Genomic DNA, 22,303 nt, shown 5'->3' with positions numbered 1-22,303 from the left:
CAATATGCTCTTCAGAAAGGGAAAGTGCCAGTAAAATTACAATGATGGACACTTTGTTCGTATCTGATAAAGCAAAGTGCAATGATGGTTGCTTTGCAAATGTCTAAGGCCTTTAGTTTTAAAAGCATTTCTCCTATTGTGTGCTTAAGGCAGAATTTAAGTTCAAAAGCTTCACAATTGTTTGGTACTAATATAATTACAGAACAATTGTAAGATGCGGTGTGAATATGAACAATAGAAAGCTTCCTTTAATATTCCCATTGTAAGAACTGAAAGCCAGTTAACTGCAGAATTCAAATGAGTCAGGTATTATAGCGCTTGAAATATGCATTTGCAGAAAGCATGAGAGCCAACTGATGGAATCACAGAAGAAAGTAGACAAAGGATATCATCAGACACTGAGATCAAGGCAGCATGTTTGCTCGGGCAAGACTAAAATGTATTAGAACAAATTGCGTTCAGAAATGTCGGACAATTAAGCTAACGCTGGTTCTAATGACAGGTAGACTTCAGAGCTGCAGGACTGTTTTATGCCACCAGAATCACAGTAGGGAAATGAAAAACTCCTCATGAAAACATTATTCTACCTACTTTCTGATATATTTCAACAAGGCACATCTTTTAGACACCAGGGCATGCCATTAGGTCTGAGCATCAGCAATGAAATGATGGTACTGAAAAGTGCTGGCATTTTATAGGCTCAAGTATGAGAGAGAGAAGCAACTTGCCCTCTATTGGAGAAGTCCTTTACCCCTCAATACCACCATTAGAAGCATTTATAACAGTGCACCTGTGATGTGCCTATTCTATAAAGGAAAGCAATCTCATACTTTTCTCTGTAGATTACTAATGTAACAAGTGAAATATGTTCCTATAATTTAGGCTTGAACACTTATGCCAGCCATAGAGCTGATGCAAATGCTTATGCCTAAATGCCAGAGATAATTATGCATATAGAGCTGGATTCAGTAAATGGCACTCAAAATTCAGAGCCCCAAAAAATCGGCACTGAACAGCATTGTATCAAGGGCGTTGCATACCCAAGGATTTACACCAATCAGAACCAGGTGTAGCTTCTGGCATGCACATTGGGTGCAGTTCCTCAATATTCTATAACACTGCGTGCATCTTAAGGGAATGCCCCTGTCCCTTCCATCGATACACCTCCTTTGCAGATCCATGCAGAAACACTCCCAGGATACAAACATTTTCAGCGTAGGTCAGTATATGACCCTGAAGAAAAGGGGAGGAGGGAATTGTATAGTAAAGGTTGGGAAATGGATTGCTTCAGTTAAGATGTTAAGAGAGAGTCTGTGTTCTTTAAGGGGTCCTTTTGCTAAGGTGCTCTGAAAAGTGGCCTGCGCTGGTGTAGATGTGTGTATTGGACACGCACAGTTCTATTTTTCAGCGTACCTTCAAAAAAGGCCTCTTTTTTGGGCAGAAAATTGGCAAGCTACAAAATGAAACTTAGTGTGCATCCATTTTGGGCCTGAGACCTTACCGCCACCAATTCACTTAGCGGTAAGGTCTCACGTGTTAACTGGGTGGTAATTATCAGAGCATGTACAATGCCGATTACCACCCGGTTAGCGCGTAGTGAGTGTGCATAAAAATTGAAATTACCGCCCGGGCCACACAGTAGCCTGGCGTTAGTTCTGAATTGGTGCACGTTGGGCACACATTGGCACCTACGTGACTTAGTAAAAGGGCCCCTGAGCCAGGTAGCAATTTGCTCCAAGCAAGAGTTTAGAGAAGAAGAATCTGTGGAATCTGAATTATAAGAATGCAAAATTTGAATATTATCCATGTAACAAGAAAGACTAGAACCATTGGATTGAATAAGTAAGATCAGAAGGGAGATGAAGAGGTTAAAAAAAATAGGAGCAAGAATGGAACCTTGAACACCCAAAGGGCGAGGATAAATGGCAGAAGAAAGGTAATCCGAAACAAGTTGAAAAGAGTGCCGATGTAAACAGGACATAAACCAGGATAGGACTGTACCTGAAATACCCATGATGGATAATCAATGAAGAAGTAAATCATGATCTATCATATCGAACGCAGAGGAGTGGTCCAAAGAATAATGACAACAGATTACTTTTGGTCAAGCAATGTACGAATTTCATTATAGAGAACCATGAGAAGAGTTTCTGTGCTATGAGCTGTACGAAAGCCAGCTTGTCTGAGGTATAGTGTAAATATTTTATTCAAGAAAGAAGTCAGCTGTCCGAGTATAGTTTTTCTAGGATTTTAGAGAACAGAGGTAGGTTGGAAACAGGGTGATAATGTAGAGCAAGGGAAGGGTCAAGATTTGGCTTTTTAAGAATGGGTGTGATAATAGCGGATTTTCAGACAGAGGGCACATGTTCTTTTTATTATTCAAATAAGTTCTTCAAATAGTTTTAGGATTAGAAGGAGTAGCCTAATGGTTAGTGCAGTGGCTGAGAACTAGGAGAACTGGGTGTGATTTCCACTGTATCTCCTTGGCCCCAATGATCAAAAATAAACGCTGGCACTAGAGGCCATTAGCCCCAAACTAGCGCCTGCATTTACCAGCGCAGAATGATCAGAGGAGTCTAGGGCAGCAAACAACGAGTGCCCCAGGCCTTAGCGTAGATAGCATGCAAATGTAGTCACGCTCATTTAAATGAGATCATTTTGTATTCCTCCCCAATAATCAGGAACAAGCACCTGAAACAAAGGTGCCTTACAGCTGTAAAAATAAAACCAGGTCCGAGCAGGTGTTAAGGGTGTTGGAAGAGAGGATTTCCCATGATTCTCATGCTTCTCTCATGATTCTTCCTGCAAAATCTACCAGTTTTGATTGCTTTTGAAAGCAGAAGGAAGCCTGTGCAAGTCCTTGAGCACTGGTTGTGAGACACAGCAGACCCGAATGTGAAGCACACATTGGCGTTCTTGTCCCGCATCTAAATTTAAGGTGGCCATTTTTAAAAAAAAGAAAACAAAGCACACATTGGCATCTGTTACTTGTAGTTGTATCTAAATATATGCATCCAGAAAAAAAATTTTTAAACGCTTATGTTTAGGCTGCAGAAAACAGATGCCAATGTGTACTTCACGTTTGGGTTTTACCAGGTGCATAAGTACAGGAGCTGAGCTTAACGCTGAACTCTTCTGCACATGTGCCAAGCACAATCCTCCTGCCGAACTCCCTAATGCTCAAACCTATGAGCGCACATATATTTGCATCTCATTAGCTTTGAGTATTAGGGCATTGTTCTTCTGCGCTGTTCCAGTGATATTTTTATGGTGCTTTTCAGAATAGCGCCAGAGTTTTGATCATTGTCCCCCTTGTGACTCTGAGAAAATCACTTAACCTTCCATTGCCCCAGGTACAAATTGCATAAAATATATAAACTACTTTGATTGTAGCCACAGAAAGGTGGTAGGTATATCAAGTCCCATCCCCTTCACCTTAATAAAGCAAATTCCCCCTCCCCTAGTTTTACTCACCACAAAGTTTCTGCTGAGTTTTGTACTGCTCACCAGTTTGAATTAAGAATTTTGTTTGCCATTAGAAATAAAGACTCCACAGGGCCATCATGGTAGCTCCGTGGGAAGTACAGTGCACTACCATCCATAGAACCGAGGCTTCATTTTTGTACCAGGTTTCTGCTCTACAGTATTTATGGCTTCTCTCAAGGAGGAATTTTTATCCTTTGATCAACTGACTAAATACAATTCTATGACTGGGCACCTGAATATATGTGTCACTTGCACGCATTAATGTACAGAATACTGGCACTTTCAAAGGCGAGCGTACACTTATTTGTGCAAATGGCAGCAATGTGACTAAAGGGTGTTATTATCAACGTGGGCTTCCATTAAGATGTGTTATTTTACCACTAACTTGAGTTATTTTAGCACAGGTCCTATTTTATGCAGTGAGATCTAGTTACTAATAACTGGGGTTAAAAATAAAATAACATGTCTTAACAGTAGCCCACATTAATTAATTAAATAAAAGAGAGGTCTCTCGAAATCAAAATCACTGCTGTATATAATATAAGCGAGACAAATGCAGGACAATCATGCCATTGTGACATCACTGATGAGGTTGGCTCTTTGGCACTGATAGAACGAGGCATTATGAAATCACAATATCAGTTCTGGTTACCAGAGACTGAAACTTTTCACACTAAGAGGGGGGGGGGGGGAGTTATCAATGTGGGCTACTCTTAAGACGTGTTATTTTACCACAACTTGTGCTCTTTTAGTACAGGTCCCATTTTATGTAATGAGACCTAGTTACTAATAACTGGGATTAACAGTAAAATAACACACCTTAGCAGAAACCCACATCGATAGCTTCTCTCCTAAGCACTATTTTGTAATGGTGTGCATAATGCATAAATGCAAAGGGGCATACACATGTAAGGAGCTTCGGAGGGGTATGGGCAGTGCTGCCATTTATGCACGGAACTTCCAGAATACAGTAAGTTATGCATGCCCTTGCATTTATTGGCTCACAGTTATGCTAGGTCTATACCTGGTGTTAACTTTGAGCATGTAAATGTAATGCCAGGTTATGCTAGCATTCTATAATGCATTCTGGACACCTAGATGCCATTCTAAAATAGACTCTCACTGCACAGCCTCAGGGCACCTAAAATGAGGTACATAGTGTGATAAATAAGAGGCTGTCCTAGCCGGGGCAGGCCCCTAGATGGCGCTGTTCCCCTAAAAATGTCCAGGATGTCCGGGGTGGGCCACTAGAGGGTGCTAGGAGAATAGGTGGAGGTCGCTAGGACCGGGGAGAGCCCTGGGAGGTCCACAGGTGTAGGAGGTTATGGGCTGGGTCCTGGGTAGCTAATTAACCACTTTATACCCCACCTGAGTTGTGAAAGGAAGAAAAGAGAGCTGGTAGCTGAAAGCAAGAGAATCCCCCTGGAAAGAACTGGCTAAACCCTATGGACTTGTGGTGGACTGTGTGCTCAAGGAAGAAAAACAGGCTGGGGTAAGAAGTCCCTAAAGCATTAGTGTTGGACTGTGTAGCCTCAGTACTTAGAGGAACTGTGTGTTCAAAGAGAGGACAGTGAGTCTAAAGAAAGAAAGGACTGGGTGTCCAAGGAAGGAAGGACTGGGTATCCAAAGAAGAAGTAGGGCTGTGTGTCCCAGTACTGAGAAGCAGGCTGCAAAGCCTGGGGTTAGAAGTCCCCAAAGTATTGAGGTTAGTGCTGAGCCCAGGAATCTGTGTAGGGAGGCTCAGTGAGAACAGATGTACATGTATAAAGTATTTAAGCTAGAAGAACTGTGCCCAGGGGCTGGAATAAAGAATTGCCTGAATATGCTGTTGGTAAGACCTGTTTAATTTTGCCTCTGGAGAACCAGGTCACCCTGAGCGTGAAAGGATAACATGCTAATCTGCATACAAATTGCATACTGAGAACCAGCTCACCCTGAGTGAGAAAGGGGCCCAGGAGCTTGAGGTTGAATTGCTCAGGATGCTGGGAAGAGACTGTTTGGAATCCTGTTCAGAGTCCACAGGCCAGTGAGCAGAAGTCTCATCTTCACAAGAGTTATAGAATTGCTTCCCCCCCCCCCCCCACCCCATGGGATTTAAAGCACATGTTAACTGGTTATAGAGCCATAGTTCATAGCCCCTAGCCAAAGACTACCCCTGTAATGACTGGATAGAAAATGGGATATTAAATATAGATTAGTTGGAACTGAAAATTCATGGCACTAGAGCCTCATAGGCCAGATCCAATTTAGCTGGAAGCCCATTGAAGCACAAGAGAAACTGCAAAACAAAACCTAATGAAACAACTTCCTGAATTGTGGCACTTTCAGTTTTACTGAGCTGTGGTAAGTTATATCATTCTGCTATTAGTACAAGTGCAATAATACAAATCATGTGTCATACCTCCCAAGAATTTTCAGCAGCTTTAAACTGAACTTCATACTGTAAACACTGGGGGGCTACTTTTCCTTCCGGAGGTTTCCACTTAAACAGGATTTCCTCAGGCTTTGCTTGAGATCTAGCTAATAGCAATTGTTCAGGAGGGGCAGGTACCACTAAAAAAGATTCAAGGGAATATTAAAACTTTGAATTAGAAAATATTCTAAAACTGTTGACATGCATTTCAACACAATCAGACATTTTCTCCATTTTTTCCTCTTCTCATTTTTAAGATATTCAAAAATGTTAGTGTTATTTTTCTGCTTTGGCCTACAGAATATTGATGCTGCTGCCACGATCCTCTCTCTGTATTTGATGAAAACCTCACTCCTAGAATTCTTTCTCCATCCTTTCTTCAGCCAACACATATATTTGAAAAAATAAAGGATCCATGTAGTTCCTGTTTTTATCATTCATATATCTTCATTCCTTTTATTATACAGGAGAACTTCATTTCAGCAGATTCTTTCAATACATCAAAAATATTCCTCAATATTTTTGTCACTTTCCAGAATTATATTTTTAATTAATTTATATCCTCTTAATTTACCTATCAAATGTACCATCCATATTTTATTGAAGATCACTATATACTTCACTCTAATGGATGACATGTTATAGTAACAGAGCAATGTAATAAATGACAGTAGAAAAAGACCAACATGGTCCATTTAACCTGTCCTGTAAAAATGTAATCATTTTGGAGAGATGAACTTATAAATTCCTATTACCAGCTCCTCAGCCTTATGTCTTTCAGTCCAGCTTTCAATCCTTTTCTACCACTATACTCTAGCCTAGATTCTGCTAAAGACCTTCATTCTTCTGAGATCTAAAATGGCTGCATGTTAACATTGACCTGCTGAGTGTTGGGTGTTCTTTCCCTTACATACTTATTTGTACCTCTTTCTGTCTCTATTGATGAGGAAACAGAAGGCTAAAACTGAGTGTGTCCCACTAGGTTATCCCAGACTCCACATGGTAGCCTCATGGGTCAGCATGTAATCCATGCTGTAGTGCAAGCTTGACAGGAGGTGCCAACAGAAGATGCACATGGGTGCCTACTTTACTTTATAGAATACTAGCCTAACCAAGTATATAAGAGCATGGATGAGGGTTCTGGTAGTGTGCTCAGAAAAGAAAGGGTGAATTTTGCTGATATTATAGAGAAATTATAGAGATATTATATATGATATTATAGAGACCTGAACATGTATACCCTGGAGGAAAGGAGAAACAGGGGTGATATGATACAGACTTTCAAATATTTGAAAGGTATTAATCCGCAAACGAACCTTTTCCATAGATGGGAAGGAGGTAGAACTAGAGGGCATAAAATGAGATTGAAGGGGGACAGACTCAAGAAAAATGTCAGGAAGTATTTTTCACGGAGAGAGTGGTGGATGCTTGGAATGCTATCCCACAGGAGGTGGTGGAGAGGAAAACGGTAACGGAATTCAAACATGCATGGTATTAACAAAGGAATCCTGTTCCAAGGGAATGGATCCTCAGAAGATTAGCTGAGATTGGGTGGCATAGCCGGTGGTGGGAGGCGGGGCTGGTGGTTGGGAGGCAGGCATAGTGCTGGGCAGACTTATACGGTCTGTGCCCTGAAAATGACAGATACAAATCAAGGTAAGGTATACACAAAAAGTAGCACATATGAGTTTATCTTGTTGGGCAGACTGGATGAACCATGCAGGTCTTTTTCTGCCGTCATCTACTATGTGCATGTAATATACAGGTGCTAGCACTTATTCCATTCATAGATCTGATATAAGTGTTAGCACCTAAATGCTGCAAATACACGCATGACTTAAAGCATTCTATAAGCTACTTGCAGAAATTTGTGCTCCATCCATGTATACAGCCCCCTTGCAAATAATGCCATGCAAGCTAAGCGCATAGTTACAGAGTAGCACTTCTTAGACAGAATTTTGGCACTTATACATGTATGTAAACATATACACATGTAATCAGTATTATTGTAAACATTTATGCGCGTAATTGGCACATAAATGTTAGTAAAGCTATAATGTTCCAAATATACATATGTGCAAGTAAAAAGAATAGCACAAAGGAAGAGTCTGCTGTATAATATCACCAGTTTTCAGCAACCTAAGTGGTGTTACAACCAATCATAATCATAGAGTACTTCCTCAAACCACACTAATGTGCTGTTTAGTGAGTATCTTAAAACAATCCCATAATCACTATATATTCAGAAAATCATTGCTCAAAATAAAGTACTTAGCTTGAAAATAATGATGTTGGCTCCCAAGTTCCCACGGAACTCGACCTAGCGCCAAGTTTCGGAACCTAGGACTGTATCAAGAGCAGGAGACCCATATTGATCACCACAAAATTTTCTTTGTCGGAATACCCACTATTTGGTATGTAATTGAGCAGCGTTGAAATCACTATGGGAACATACTGGCAATCATACATTTTGACATCACTACAATAAATGTTATTAACACAAAATCAAAAGCTTGCTACAAAATACTATTCCATTCTATATTTTCATTATGTCCATATGGAAGCAGAGAGCTAGTCATGAAAATCCAGTGTTATTCCCTGTATGTTAAAGAAGCTTGCATATCTCCACCCATGTGTTATTGGCTGTATCAATTCAATAATCCACTACTTCAGCTCAATAAAGGTGTGCCTTGCTTATATGCAGTGCAGAACTATAAGATCTGTCAATGACTTAGTCTATATTTCTATGTTCAGCCAAACGGACTCTGTCAGGTTTTCCTAGTTTGTCTAATATATACAATTTCTGACATGGGCAACAAATGGTATAAACCACATACTTAGAATTGCAAAAGGTTGGGGTCTTAATTATATAAACCTTGCTGTTCAAATGATTAATCCACTCGGTCTAATTGGTAGCGAAAGTACAATAGGCACAGTCCCAACAAGGATGATGCTTACTATTCTGATTATTACAATGTGACTGAGCAACTATCACAGAATGTACTCATTCCTCTCATAAATTGATACCCCAGGTAAATGCAATACATGGGTTGTTAGAAAAAATTGAATGGATAGTTACAACATGCCAATACTGACAAATGATTTGGCAACTTGAAATCCCAAATAAGAATAGTGCGAAGAACACAAAAAGTGATACAAAGAGGAATGTTTGTGATACGTCTAAACGGCACCAGAGACATTTATCGTGAAACATCCACAGGCAAAGGTCTATAATCAGAAAAATAGATAAAGGGTTTCAGAGATTCAAAAATATGTCAAAAATACGTCTTGAACGTAGTATATCCTCAAAGAGTGGCAATAAACATCTCCGCTGTTGGAAAATACACCACGTAAAACATACAACTGAAAACATCAGCGAGATGTTCCCATGGAAGCATATAGACTTTCCCATGACTTGCAACATGTGTATATATAGAGCTCTGCACATGCAGGAAAGTCCCACACTGTGTAAAGATTTATTTATTTATTTTATTTATTTGTTACATTTGTATCCCACATTTTCCCGCATATTTGTAGGCTCAATGTGGCTTACATGGTACTGGCGAGGCATTTGCAGACTCCAGTGAGAACAAATACAAAATGGTGCTAGGTAAGATAGAGTTCGTGTGGCACAGCCACAAATGGGAGTCATAATGTGGAAGGGTTGAGGTATGTCCATTACGTGCTCTAGTTTTGTTGTGTCACAGGGATCAGACATTTAGGTTGGGTCAGTAGGGTATGCCTTTTTAAACAGGTTAGTTTTTAGTGATTTCCGGAAGGTTAGGTGGCCGTGCATTGTTTTCAAGGTTTTTAGTAGTGCATTCCACAATTGTGTGCTTATGTAGGAAAAGCTGGATGCGTAAGTTGGTTTATATTTGAGGCCTTTGCAGCTGGGATAATGCAGATTTAGGTATGTTCATGTTGATTTTGATGTGTTCCAAGGTGGTAGGTCAATCAAGTCTGTCATGTAACCTGGGGCTTCACCGTAGATAATTTTGTGAACCAGGGTGCAGATTTTGAAGACACAACTCCTGGTCCTCCTGTGCCAAAGGGACAGGAGGCTTTTTTTTAAATACCACCACTACCCATCCCCTAGAAATGTCTCCCTGAGATTCTGGAAACAGATCAGAGACACCATGTCAAGGTAAATGTTCAGCATTGCCCCCCAGGAGCATGATGCCATTCATATACTGTACACTGGTTGTAATACATTTTATTGCTGTTTCATCAATGCAATGTGTTGCAGTATTTCCTATTCAGCAGTAATCATGTTTCTAAATGTGGCAATAGACAAACAAGGAATTGAGGGGGAAAATGGCATTGCTGAAATCTGAATGTATGCCACATCCAATGTCTATAAACATTGCCCCCCCCCCCAATTATACCAAGCTATAATGAGGGACTGCAGAAACCAACACCCCTCCCCCTATCATCTTGGCCCCCACCTACATAGTGATGGGAACATTTGTAGCAGCTCCCTAAAGTCAGGCACAAGGCTGGTGCCAAATGCCCAGGGCAAGACATCATCAACCTCACCCTCCTAGAGCAGATGTTGCATAACGTCCTCCACCAGGAGGGGGTCGATGGGATCAGGAGCCAGGACACCTAGGAAGCTGTGCTGTTTGTTGTCTTTCATCCTCTCTTCCACAAGTGGGGACAGTGTGGGGGTCCTCAGTGCCACCTCTCCCATGTGTGGGCCAGGTTTACAGGTAGGTGGTGGAGGGGTGAGAAAGTACCTCAGAAGACACGCTGAAAGGCTAGTTATCAGGGGCCATGACCCAAAATATCAAGGAGTAGTGGATTGTGGGTGGGTAGGTGGGTGGGGGGAATTCAGCTAGGTGGGTGGAAGGCCCCGGTATCTGTCATATTGTGGTACCTTCTCCCCCCCCCACCTTGACCCATCACCAACCAGTACATATCTGCTTGTCACACCTCTGTGCTCCTGTCATTGTGTCTTCTGCACCTCGTCTACTGTCCTATGTCTATCCACCTGCCTGTGTGGCTCTTTAGCAGGTTGGTCTCTGTTATACAGTGCACCATATCCCTTGGCTCCAGCAGTGTTGCATGTAGAGGTACATCTTTGGGTTGCATGACAATGCCATTCCTCATCAACTGTGGGTTGGATATGCACATGAAGGATATTACAGGAATGCTGCAAAACAGTGGCAGGCTAGGTAGTGCAACAAACACATTTCCTCCACTTTCCCTATGCAGGTGATGACACTGATTCAGAGGCAGATGAAGGCCCTAGCGGCCAACAGCCCCAGAAGCCACAAGGCCAAGTACATGGTGTGTTTTGATGAGGATGGCCATGATTATGACTGGTTATAGCATCACTTAGGGCCCTGTTTACTAAGGCGCGTTAGCATTTTTAACGTACCTACAATTAGCACACATGCTGTGTTGGCACCTATAGGGATATTGTAGGTGCGTACACAGTTAACATGTGTACATGGTTAATGTGTCTACGATGCGGCTTAATAAACAGGGCACCTAGATTGCTGTAGGCTGGTGAAGTTAAACATGGTGTGAGTTTAGACTCCTCCATTGCATAAATATTTTCACTGGCAAGGGTGTGTATTTGGAACATTGCTTTAGTATTTGTATAATTTTGTTATCTATTGATGTAAATATTAGTGCCTATGTTATAGAATTACCCAATATATGTGCGAGAAGATTCTAGGAGCACTCCCAATAGTTAACACAGGCTTTGCAGTCACTGTCCAGTTCTTTTGGCAATAACTGCAAATTCTTACCATACCTTAATAAATAAGACCCCCACTGAGGCGAGTAACTTTCCCATGTTATCTGTCATGTTAAGCTACCACATGGTAACTACATCCATATTAACTGTATGGCACAGTCCTCACCCATTCTCTCCTCCTTTTCCTAGTAACAGTTAACACAGAAATTAGCACACTAATGTAAAGGCACCATGTTAACTGTTAGCACAGCAACCTCATTAACATAAACTTGCACATTAACAGCAAACACACCTTAGCAAACAGACTGCTGAGTAAGTTATGGTAAATTGGATGCCCAAGAAGTTAAGGATCAACGTGCCTGCTGGGTTGACGAATGATTTTAAGTAAACTTTCACTGTTACTGTTATTTGTGAAAGTAGGGGATTAAGCAGATTCACATTTACCATTACCTATATTCTGAAGTTCTAGTATGGAATATGATGATCTCAGTGGGGTTGACCCTAGAAATCCAGTGACACGAAAATATATTTCAGTATATTCTATCAGGTCCTGCTCTTGAAAAATGCAGCCCACGTTGATCTTGTTCAACTGAGTATAGTTTTTACATGGCATTGCTCGATCCAGTCCATAATACCTAAAAGAAATATCTGTAATAAAATAATCTTACAAATTATTATCTCTATCATCTTTACATTATACCTCAACTTAGTCTTTAACAGAACCAGATGAACTTCATCCAGCTGTACTATAAAAAAAAAGAAGGAAAATAATGGGAATGCCTGATCTAGCGCATGGCAGCAACTAGAATGGCTCAGTAAACAGGGTGGAAAGACTACACAATTTCTTATATCAAATGTACTTCTTTTTGCAATTCCAAGGATCACCAATAGATCTCTGACTTTCAATTCACAACTAATGATCCCATGTGCTTATTCCATGTTTCATAGATATTCTCTTCTTTTTACCTCCAATTTTGCATATTAAATAATGTCATTAATTTTAGGATGGGGCAGCTGACTAACAGCACATTTAAAAATACCCTCTCTTTTCACTTCAGCTGCTGAGACCTACTCTTTCTGAGTTTATCAGGTGAACAGTAGACAAAGCTGAGTGCCTCATGTCTTATCTTTATCCTCGGCAGGAAAAAAGGAGAGAGATCCTCACAGCTTCCACAAAACAGTCAAGCAGAAACAAGGATGAAAGTGAGGAAAATTCCAAATGACCAAGGCAAACAAGGAATAAGAGCATCCAAAAGTTTAGATGCCAAAGTAAAGTGACCCAAAAGATCCTACACGGGCCATGTTTTGGCACAATGCCTTCTTCGGGGGTCTAAAAACATAAAAATTATAAAACCACACATCAATAAATAAATGATATAATAATAATAATAATAATGTTAAAGGCACAAAAGAAACAACATAATGTACAAAAAATATATAAATATCAACATATAAAGCAATGAAGACTATGTATTAGCAAAAGAAGATGTGAATATCAGGCTCATTTTCAAAGCACTTAGCCTCCCAAAGTTCCATAGAAACCTATGGAACTTAGCCTCCCAAAGTGCTTTGAAAATATGCCTCAATGTTGACCGTGATATGAAAAAAAGCGGATATACCCAGAACATGACACTGCATTGATAATAAAATAGCAGTGAAAGATAATGGGAAAGGTGAATGGTAACCAAAGTCATGGGCCGTGATTTTTATATCAACGAAGTCATGAGACAACTTGGGGATACATCTTTTTATACACCACTCCAAAGTGACCCGACAGAAGCACTAAAGGAAGAAACAAGAGCCCCTTAGTGCATACTTGCTAGGGGGCATGGGGTGGGGCATAGACCTGGCCGATATTTATTCACTTAAGGCCCTGTTTACAAAGGTGTGCTAGTGTTTCTTTGAACACGCTAAAAATTAGTGCACACAAACTGTGTAGGTGCTCATAGGAATATTGTGGATGTCTCCACAGTTAGCACGAGCTAATTTTAAGCGCGCATTAAAGAACGCTAGCATGCCCTTGTGCACGGGGCCCTTAGTTTTCAGAATAATGTAATTTACTCAACAAATGCTGCATTTATGTGTGTGCATTTACATGAGCCATAAGCCTGTCATAAATGTGCATGCCTAAATGCAGGCTAGTTGATATGGGCTGACATAAGTATTTTACAAGAATACTTACATATGTTGGTGTTCTTATAGAACAGGATCCCAGCCTAATTTGGCACCTAAATTTTAGTTACCTAAATAGAATTGGCTTTGTATCCAATTTTAATAGAAGGATGCAAGCTATCACCAATCAGGAAAAGATGAGCTGAAATTAACCCCCTAATTCTATAAAAGTCATCAAAGATTGTGCATGCAATTTAATTAAATAACAAGCTAATTAGTGCCAATACTTGGCTTTTTAATAAGCAATTATTGGCACTATATTTAATTGGAATTTACATGTGTAAGTTTAGACATGGGATCCATGCAGTGGTGTGCTGGAGCAGGCTCTCACAGGCTCTCGAGAGCCGTTTGTTAAGTTTTTAAGAATTTTGGGAGCCGGTTCTCCATGGCTACTTTAACAAATGGATCCCAAAATGTGGGCTTGGGCCCCTCCTGAATTCTCTTTTACTTTGCTGGCGAGAGAGAGCCCCCTGTTAACAATTTACCAGCACACCCCTGGATCCGTGTCTAAATTTTATAAGCGAGTAAATAAAAGGGGTGCGGAGGAGGGTGAATAGTAGAGTGCCACAGGGATCTGTACTGAGACCAGTGCTATTTAACATATTTATAAATGATCTGGAAATTGGAACAAAGAGTGAGGTGATTACATTTTCAGATTACATGAAACTATTCAAAGTTGTCAAAACGCATGTGGTTGTGGAAAAAGTGCAGGAAGACCTTAGAAAACGGGAAGACTGGGCATCCAAATAGCAGATGAAATTTAATGTGGACAAATGCAAAGTGAAGCACACTGGGAAGATTAATCTGAATCATAGTTATCTGATGCTAGGGATCCTAGTCAGCACTCAAGGAAAAAATCTAAATGTCATTGTAGACAATATGCTGAAATCTTTTGCCCAGTGTGCAGCAGCGGCCAAAATGCAAACAGGATGCTAGGAATAATTAGAAGAGAAATGCAAAATAAAACCAAAAATATTATAATACCTCTGTATTGTTCCATGATGCGACCTCACCTTGAGTATTGCGTTCAATTCCGGTCACCGTAAAAAAAAAAAAAAAGGTTTAAAGAAGAGCAACCAAAATAATAGTGGGGATGGAATTGCTCCTATATGAGGAAAGGCTAAAAAGGTTAGGGCTCTTCAGCTTGGAAAAGGGAAGGCTGAAGGGGGATATGATTGAGGTCTACAAAATCCTGAGTGGTGTGGAGTGGGTGGAGGTGAATCAATTTTTCAATCATTCAAAAAGTACAAAGACAAGGGGACACTCAATGAAATTGCATGGAAATACTTTTAAAACAAATGGAAAAAAAACATTTTTTTTCACTCAAAAAATAGTTAAGCTCTGGAACTCATTGCTGGAGGAAGTGATAACAACAATTTGCATATCTGGGTTTAAACAAGGTTTGGAAAGTTCCTGAAGGAGAAGTCCATAGTCTGTTATTGAGACGGACTTGGAGGAAGCCACTGCTTGCTCTGGGCTGGTAGCATGGAATGGTGCTACTAATTGGGTTTCTGCCAGGTACTTGTGACCTGGATTGGCCACTCCTGGAAGCAGGATTCTGAGCTAGATGGACCACTGGTCTGACCCAGTATGGCTATTCTTATGTTCTTATGAAACGGGAGGGTCATGGGCAGAACAGGGGTGTTCTTAGCATTTACGTGTGTTATAGAGTAAGGGAGGATACACACCCAGTTTAGGCATTTACATTTGCACCAAGTTTCAGTTGGTACACATGGCTGCACTTAAATTTAGGCATGATTCCAGGGCATAAACACTATTCTATAAACTGCACCTAATTTTAAGTGTGAGTTATAGAATAGCACTTTAAGGGGTCCTTTTAGCAAGCTGCAGTAAAAAGGGTCCTGCAGTAGCGGCGGAGGCCGTTTTTGCCACGTGCTGTGGCCCTTTTTACCACAGCAGGTCAAAAGGGCTGAAAACAGCCATGGCCACGCAGTAAGATTACTCTTACTGTGTGGCCATGCGAAGGGGAGCACTTCCTACCACCCATGGAGGTGGCGCTAAGGGCTCCCGCACTAACCTGGCAGTAACTGGGTAGCACACGGCACTGCCTGATTAACACCGGGTTAGCGCCTAGCTAAAAATACAACCTTATTTTCCCAGTGAGGGAAATGGCGCACACTAGGGTTGGAACTACCGCCGGCACCCATGTTGGGCTGGCGGTACCCAGGGCTTTTTTTTGAGGGGGTACTTGGGGGTACTGAGTATCGGCACCTTTTCCACTGTCTGCTAAACTTGACCCATGGTTCTCGTATTTTAATGAAAGAGCTCAGGTTCTACATACAAATTCTGCCTTGTCATAGATTCTATGACTAGTTGCAGGGGTCCTGGCTATTGTGAGGTAAGTCCCTCAATGATCACTCCACCCCTGAAGGGTGGCCTGGCATTTGAGTACCGGCACCTTTTTTTGCTAGACAAAATGCACTGGCGGTACCTCTAGATGAGCATATGGTAAGCCCCCGTTGGGCTTACTGCTGCTTTGTAAAAGGACCCCTAAGTGTGCAAGCCAATCAATAGCATCCATAGCTAAGAACTTATTGGCATACAATAAAGAGAGGCTAGGGCACAGTCTAAGTCCCTGACCAGATCACATTTGATGTTTAGTTCTGTTCTGGATGCTGGTCCATTAAAAATATATATAAAAAAATACAGCTAAGCTAATACATTAGAAGTAAGGGCTTATATATCTTGTATAGCTGACATGTTGTCCAGGATGGGTCTATTTTCTTTAGAAAAGAGAAAATTGAGGTAACATTCAATATCGGTCAACTCTACAGAAAGCTTTATACCACCGTTGTGCTAACCAAGAAGGCATCATCTCAGAATGAGCAGAAATAGATTTCATATTCTTTCCTCAAAAGGTGGTAAAATTATAATGCAATTAAATCATATCAAAAGAAAATTGAAAATATTTTGGAGGTGCATAAGAAAAAAGTTGACATTATAATACGATCTAAAAGCACTGATCTTGGCCGATTTAACTGTCTTCAGATAAATTACTGTGCTGAGATTTTAGCTAATCATGATGAGATGAATTATGAGATATGCACATTTATGAGACAGAATTACTACTATGCACCAGGGGCGTATCTGCGTGGGGCCACAGGGGCCTGGGCCCCCGCAGATTTCGCCCTGGACCCCCCCCTACTGCCGCCGTGGGTACCTTTGCTGGTGGGGGACCCCAACCCCCACCAGCCGAGGTCCGCTTCCTCCTGCCGCTGCGAGTTTTTTTTAAGTTCTTCATCGGGATTCGTCCTCCGTCACTCTGTGCTGCTTTTCAAAGAAGCTGCAAGCTGAATGCAGTTTCGGACTGAGTCTGACGTCGCTGCTGCACGTTGTACATGAGTCTGACGTCCTGCACGTACAACATGCAGCAGCGACGTCAGACTCAGTCCGAAACTGCATTCAGCTAGCAGCTTCTTTGAACAGCAGCACAGAGTGACGGAGGACGAATCCCGATTAACTTAAAAAACCTCGCAGCGGCAGGAGGAAGCGGACTTCGGCTGGTGGGGGTTGGGGTCCCCCACCAGCAAAGGTACCCACGGCGGCAGGGGGGGGTCGGAAATGGCGGCGGCGGCTGGGGGGGGGGCTATAATGTGCCCCTTCACTCTGGCTTCGGCCCCCGCTACCGCCGACTTTCAGATACGCCCCTGCTATGCACTACGTCATTAGTGCATGCTAACCTTGTTAATGTCCATTATTTTACCACAGTGAGACCTGTGGTAAAATAACGTGTGTTGATGGTGGCAATATATGTTAATACAGCAGTGCATACTGGTAACTCATGCTTGGGGGTCAAGAAGCAGTTATTTTGTGCACTGAGTAGCAGGGCCGCCGAGAAACTGAGCCGGGCCTGGGGCAGGGCCGCCGCCACCAGGCCTGGGGTAGAATTGTCATCACCGCCGCAGCGCCGCCGCCACCCCCCCAAAAAAAATTTGCCACCACTGCCGCCCCCCCCCCTCCTGCCCGCCTAAAGTACCTTGGCTGGCCCTGCCAGCTGTAGGCACCGCAGCTCCTTCCTCTGCCCATCATTGCCTGCTCTTGCGGCTGCTTTCCTCAGGTTGCACGTGCTCAGACTCAAAAGTGAGCATGCACGGCCTGAGGGCCCAGCAGCTGCTAGGCAGGCAATGCAAGGGAGGCCCAGCGCCAGAGTTTCTCTCTCTTGCTCCTGTCGGGACATGATCATCTGGGTCCCATCAGGGGCGGGAAAAAGAGAGAGAGAGAGACCTCTGTGCCACCCCCCTCCCCCGGAGGCCCGGGTCTGGGGAATTTTGCCCCCCATGACCCCCCCTCTCGGTGGCTATGCTGAATAGGACTAGGGATGTAGTTGTTTTGATCTGAATTATCACTTACAGATAAGTTGTTATGCATCAGAAGAGGAATGCACTCAGTGCCCTCTCTTCTCTCCAACTAATGGTCTGATTCACTAAGATTTTTTCTGTGTCTGTGGGTAAAAAGCTTAGTAATCATGCTGCTAGGTAAGAATATGTATGAATTCAGTGAGCACCTTAAATGCTTGTCAAGTCTATCCTGTCTCATCCACTCCATTTAAAGTTGTTCAGTTCTTCCAGTTCAATTATCCCATTTCCATTTAGAGTACTTCTTCTTGTGTGCACTTATAAAATGCAGCAATTAAAACCTTTCAAATACCTTCCTTAAAGAAACAGTACTGTAACAATAACTTAAATAGCAATCACATCTCTTCTCTGGTCCTAACTTCACTCTCTAGTAACAGCAGGGCTCAAAAACAGAAAACACCAGCTGATCACACTGTTGACGGAAAGATTCTCCATTACTTTTGCAGCCAAGGTACAACTTGCTTAGAAAAGTAGATCCTTTCCCCTCAGTTGGTCAGTCTACAGTCTATAGCAGTGGCGTAGCCACAGGTGGGCCTGGGTGGGCCAGGGCCCACCCAACAGTAGCACAGATTTAGTGGTAGCTGATGGGGATCCCAAGTTCCACCAGCTGAAGACTTCCCCCTGTTGGTAATGAAAATGCTATTCTCCACGATACTGGCACCTGTGCATGCTCAGTTTTCAGCGCATCCCTGCTGCAGACTGCCAAGGCAGAAAGAAACATTTTCCCACCATCTGAGATATTTTTTGGGTGGTGGGGGGAGAACACTTGGTGCCCACCCACATCTTGCCTAGGCCCACCCAAAATCTGTTGTCTGGCTACGCCTACCAGTCTCAGGAAATCTAATCTGACAGTCATAGTACTGGGATGACTCAGTCAGAGCCTTATGAGAGCCTGCTGAGACTAAGGACAGTTAGATCCTCTTGCAGCAGCAAGCACAGCAAAGGAAAACTCAATTAGATGGAGGAAAATCAAAGTGAGAAATCAGATTCTTTTTCTGGAACCATAACTACTCCTAATAGTAGGTAAAACAATAATAATGATTAGGTCCAAATGAGAGAAGCTAAAATCCACAAACAGTAACCAAGAACAATAGACTGGGCCAGAGGTATCTGGTCAGGCAAAACCAAAACCAACCAACTACCAGTATAGTAACTAGTGTAATTTATTAAAAGAATGCATCAACAGGGACCTGATGGAGCTGTGTTGCAGAGACAGAGTGCTTCAGGGGTGTGGTGACATGTGTACAGTCCAAGAATGCGAAAAAACAGAGTAAATGACTGTGATCTCAGGGACAATCAAATTAAATATCTACTTTGAATCAAGGTAAAACAACTAAATGCAGCTTGATGCTAATAGCTAGGGGAGTTAGGGAAGAGAGAACTCCTAAACATGCTGCTGGATTTTTTTTTCTCACTCTTCCCTAAGGTGCACTTTTACAGAAAAATCCCCCAGAAATGGTTAGTGCAACAGTAACCAGGAGGTAATCAAGCATCGCCATGTGCTGCACAGCTACTGTCAGGTTACCGCGGAAGCCCTTACTGCCACCGCAATTTTCTTACCGCATGGCCATTTGGGGTTTAGCCATTAAAAATATCCCTCTTCTTGATTGGAAGTGGTCCACAAATCAAAGAATGTGCTTGAGGTAGATGGAAGTTGGGAAGGAAACACACATGTTGTCAATATACAAAACATAATTTAAAATACAATTGAAGGACTGGATCAAAGACACGTAAGTCCAGATCTCTAGACTCACAGGAGACAGAGGATGATGAATCACGAATCCTGGATCAACCTCTTTCTAATCTGATTTCTGGGATTTTTTTATGCACGTTTCAACTGACACAATACCAGCTCATACATACCAATAATATAATTCATAGTTGGCCTCAGGAGGAAGATTCGTCCCTGGTTGCCAAATGCATCCTACATATTCCCAGTTATAAAAACTGCAATGGAAAGTTTTAATTTTTGACTCCAGAGTTCCTATTAACAGAAAAATTCATCTTGTTATTTGTTAGGCAAAATGCATACTCCCAGTAGATGAACAACGTAGTAGATGATGACAGCAGATAACGATTTGTACGGTCCATCCAGTGTGCCCAACAAGATAAATTCATAGCATAAGGTAAAATGTGATACTACTCATGCATACTTGATCTTGATTTGGCCTTGCTATTCTCAGGGCACGGACTGTAGAAGTCTGCCTGGCACCAGCCTTATTCTCCAACTATTAAAGTTGACATCGAAGCCCACTCCAGCCCATCAAATCCCTCCAGCCACGACTGGAGCACAGACTGTAGAAGTCTGCCTAGCACTGGCCTTGTTCTCCAACTACTACTACTACTACTTAACATTTCTAGAGCGCTACTAGGGTTACGTAGCGCTGTACAGTTTAACAAAGAAGGACAGTCCCTGCTCAAAGAAGCTTACAATCTAATGGACAACAATGTGCAGACAGTCAATTGGGGCAGTCTAGATTTCCTGGATAAAGGTAAAATGAACAATATCTACTGAACAATATCTAGCAAGGCCAAGTAGTTTTCTTTCAACATTATTACACATGCGAAAGTTAAGCTAATTTGTAGACTCCATACCTAAATTAAGTATGGATCTGCCATATTCCTATAACACTGTGTGCAAATTCTAAGAATGCCTCTGACCCACCCATGCCCCTCCCATGGCCACACCCCCCTTTTTTGGATCCACGCATAAAAGTGTATATGCCCATCTTTATAGAATACTGAGTACAGAGATGTGGGTGTAAATTCTAATTGTTAGCACCAATAATTGATTGCTAGCACCAAATTATTCAATTAAATAGCACGAGCTAGACCTTTCCCCTTACCTTGTAAAGAAGGCCAGAAGGTAGTCTCAATCCATTTGCTTTGAATTTCAGACTCATTTGTGCACTGCCCCTTTAAAAGAGTCTGTATTTTGGCCACAGCACCTGTGTTTAGGTCAAATCCAGCACTATACTGTAATTTTTTGGTAATCACTGCCTGGTTTAAAGTAAAAAAAAAAAAAAAAACAGTATGTAATAAGAAACTAAAAGGATCTAGTTTCAGTTTTGAAGACAGACAAATGTCCAAGCCATGCGCTATGCTACATGCTGCTCTCTGTCATCTGTGTGCTTATTTTTTGTTAATTTGGGTTTAATTTATGGAAGGAGGATTATCAAATATTTGTAAATTAATAAATACATCTTTAGAATGACTCTTCAAAATAACAATAAAACACTTGTGATTCCATATAAAAAAAACTATTGGGCCTGATTTTCAAAAAAAAAAAAAAGCTGAGCTCCCCCAATTTAAGCTCTTCAATTTGGCTCCTATATTTCTGTTTTATTTTCAGCCAAACTTAAGTGTTTTAAGTTTTCAGCTGAAAATCCATCTTAGTTTAGGAGCTAAAAATGATCTTGTCAACATTCATCCAGTGAGTGTTTTTCTAAACGCTGACCACCGCTGGCTAAAATCTACCCTGATACTGGGCCATGTCCAGCACTGGCATTGAACATCCGGGTCTGCAATGGCACCTGGAAGTTATGCAGGGCTCATCCAATCTTCAATACTGCATCTGCATACCTACCCAGGCAAAGTAAGGACTACAAAATCCGGAGTGGTGTAGAACGGGATAAAAGTGAATCGATTTTTCACAAAGACCAGGGAACACTCAATGAAATAACATGGAAAAACTTGTAAAACAAATAGGAGGAAATATTTTTTCACTCAAAGAATAGTTAAGCTCTGAAACTCATTGTCTTTACTTGGATTCCAGGGCTCTGTCCTTTCCTGGTTCTCTTCCTACCTCTCCCTCCGCACCTTCAGTGTTCACTCTGGTGGATCCTCTTCTACTTCTATCCCTCTGCCTGTCAGTGTACCTCAGGATTCTGTTCTTGGTCCCCTCCTCTTTTCTATCTACACTTCTTCCCTTGGTTCATTAATCTCATCCCATGGCTTTTCCTACCATCTCTATGCTGATGACTCCCAAATCTACCTTTCTACCCCTGATATCTCACCTTGCATCCAAACCCAAGTTTCAGCGTGCTTGTCTGACATTGCTGTCTGGATGTCTCAACGCCACCTGAAATTAAACATGTCCAAAACCGAGCTTCTCATTTTCCCCCCCAAACCCACCTCCCCACTCCCCCCATT

General features: G+C 41.9%; 1 protein-coding gene across 1 annotated transcript in view; it reads right to left on the bottom strand.

The window, feature by feature from the left end:
- IL13RA2 (interleukin 13 receptor subunit alpha 2) overlaps window positions 1-22,303 on the bottom strand; it is an 80,859-nt gene that overhangs the window by 20,971 nt on the left and 37,585 nt on the right. Inside the window, exons 4-7 of the mRNA XM_030209626.1 lie at window positions 20,998-21,151; window positions 20,015-20,135; window positions 12,054-12,238; window positions 5,888-6,039 (exon numbers count right to left, since the gene is read on the bottom strand). Coding sequence (XP_030065486.1) covers window positions 5,888-6,039; window positions 12,054-12,238; window positions 20,015-20,135; window positions 20,998-21,151 — 612 coding nt within the window. The remainder of the gene's footprint in view (window positions 1-5,887; window positions 6,040-12,053; window positions 12,239-20,014; window positions 20,136-20,997; window positions 21,152-22,303) is intronic.

Source organism: Microcaecilia unicolor, chromosome 7 (genome assembly GCF_901765095.1).
Source record: "Microcaecilia unicolor chromosome 7, aMicUni1.1, whole genome shotgun sequence".
Taxonomy (NCBI): Eukaryota; Metazoa; Chordata; class Amphibia; order Gymnophiona; family Siphonopidae; genus Microcaecilia; species Microcaecilia unicolor.
Note: the sequence above shows the minus strand (reverse complement) of the source record. Positions and strands in the feature narration are given on the sequence as shown.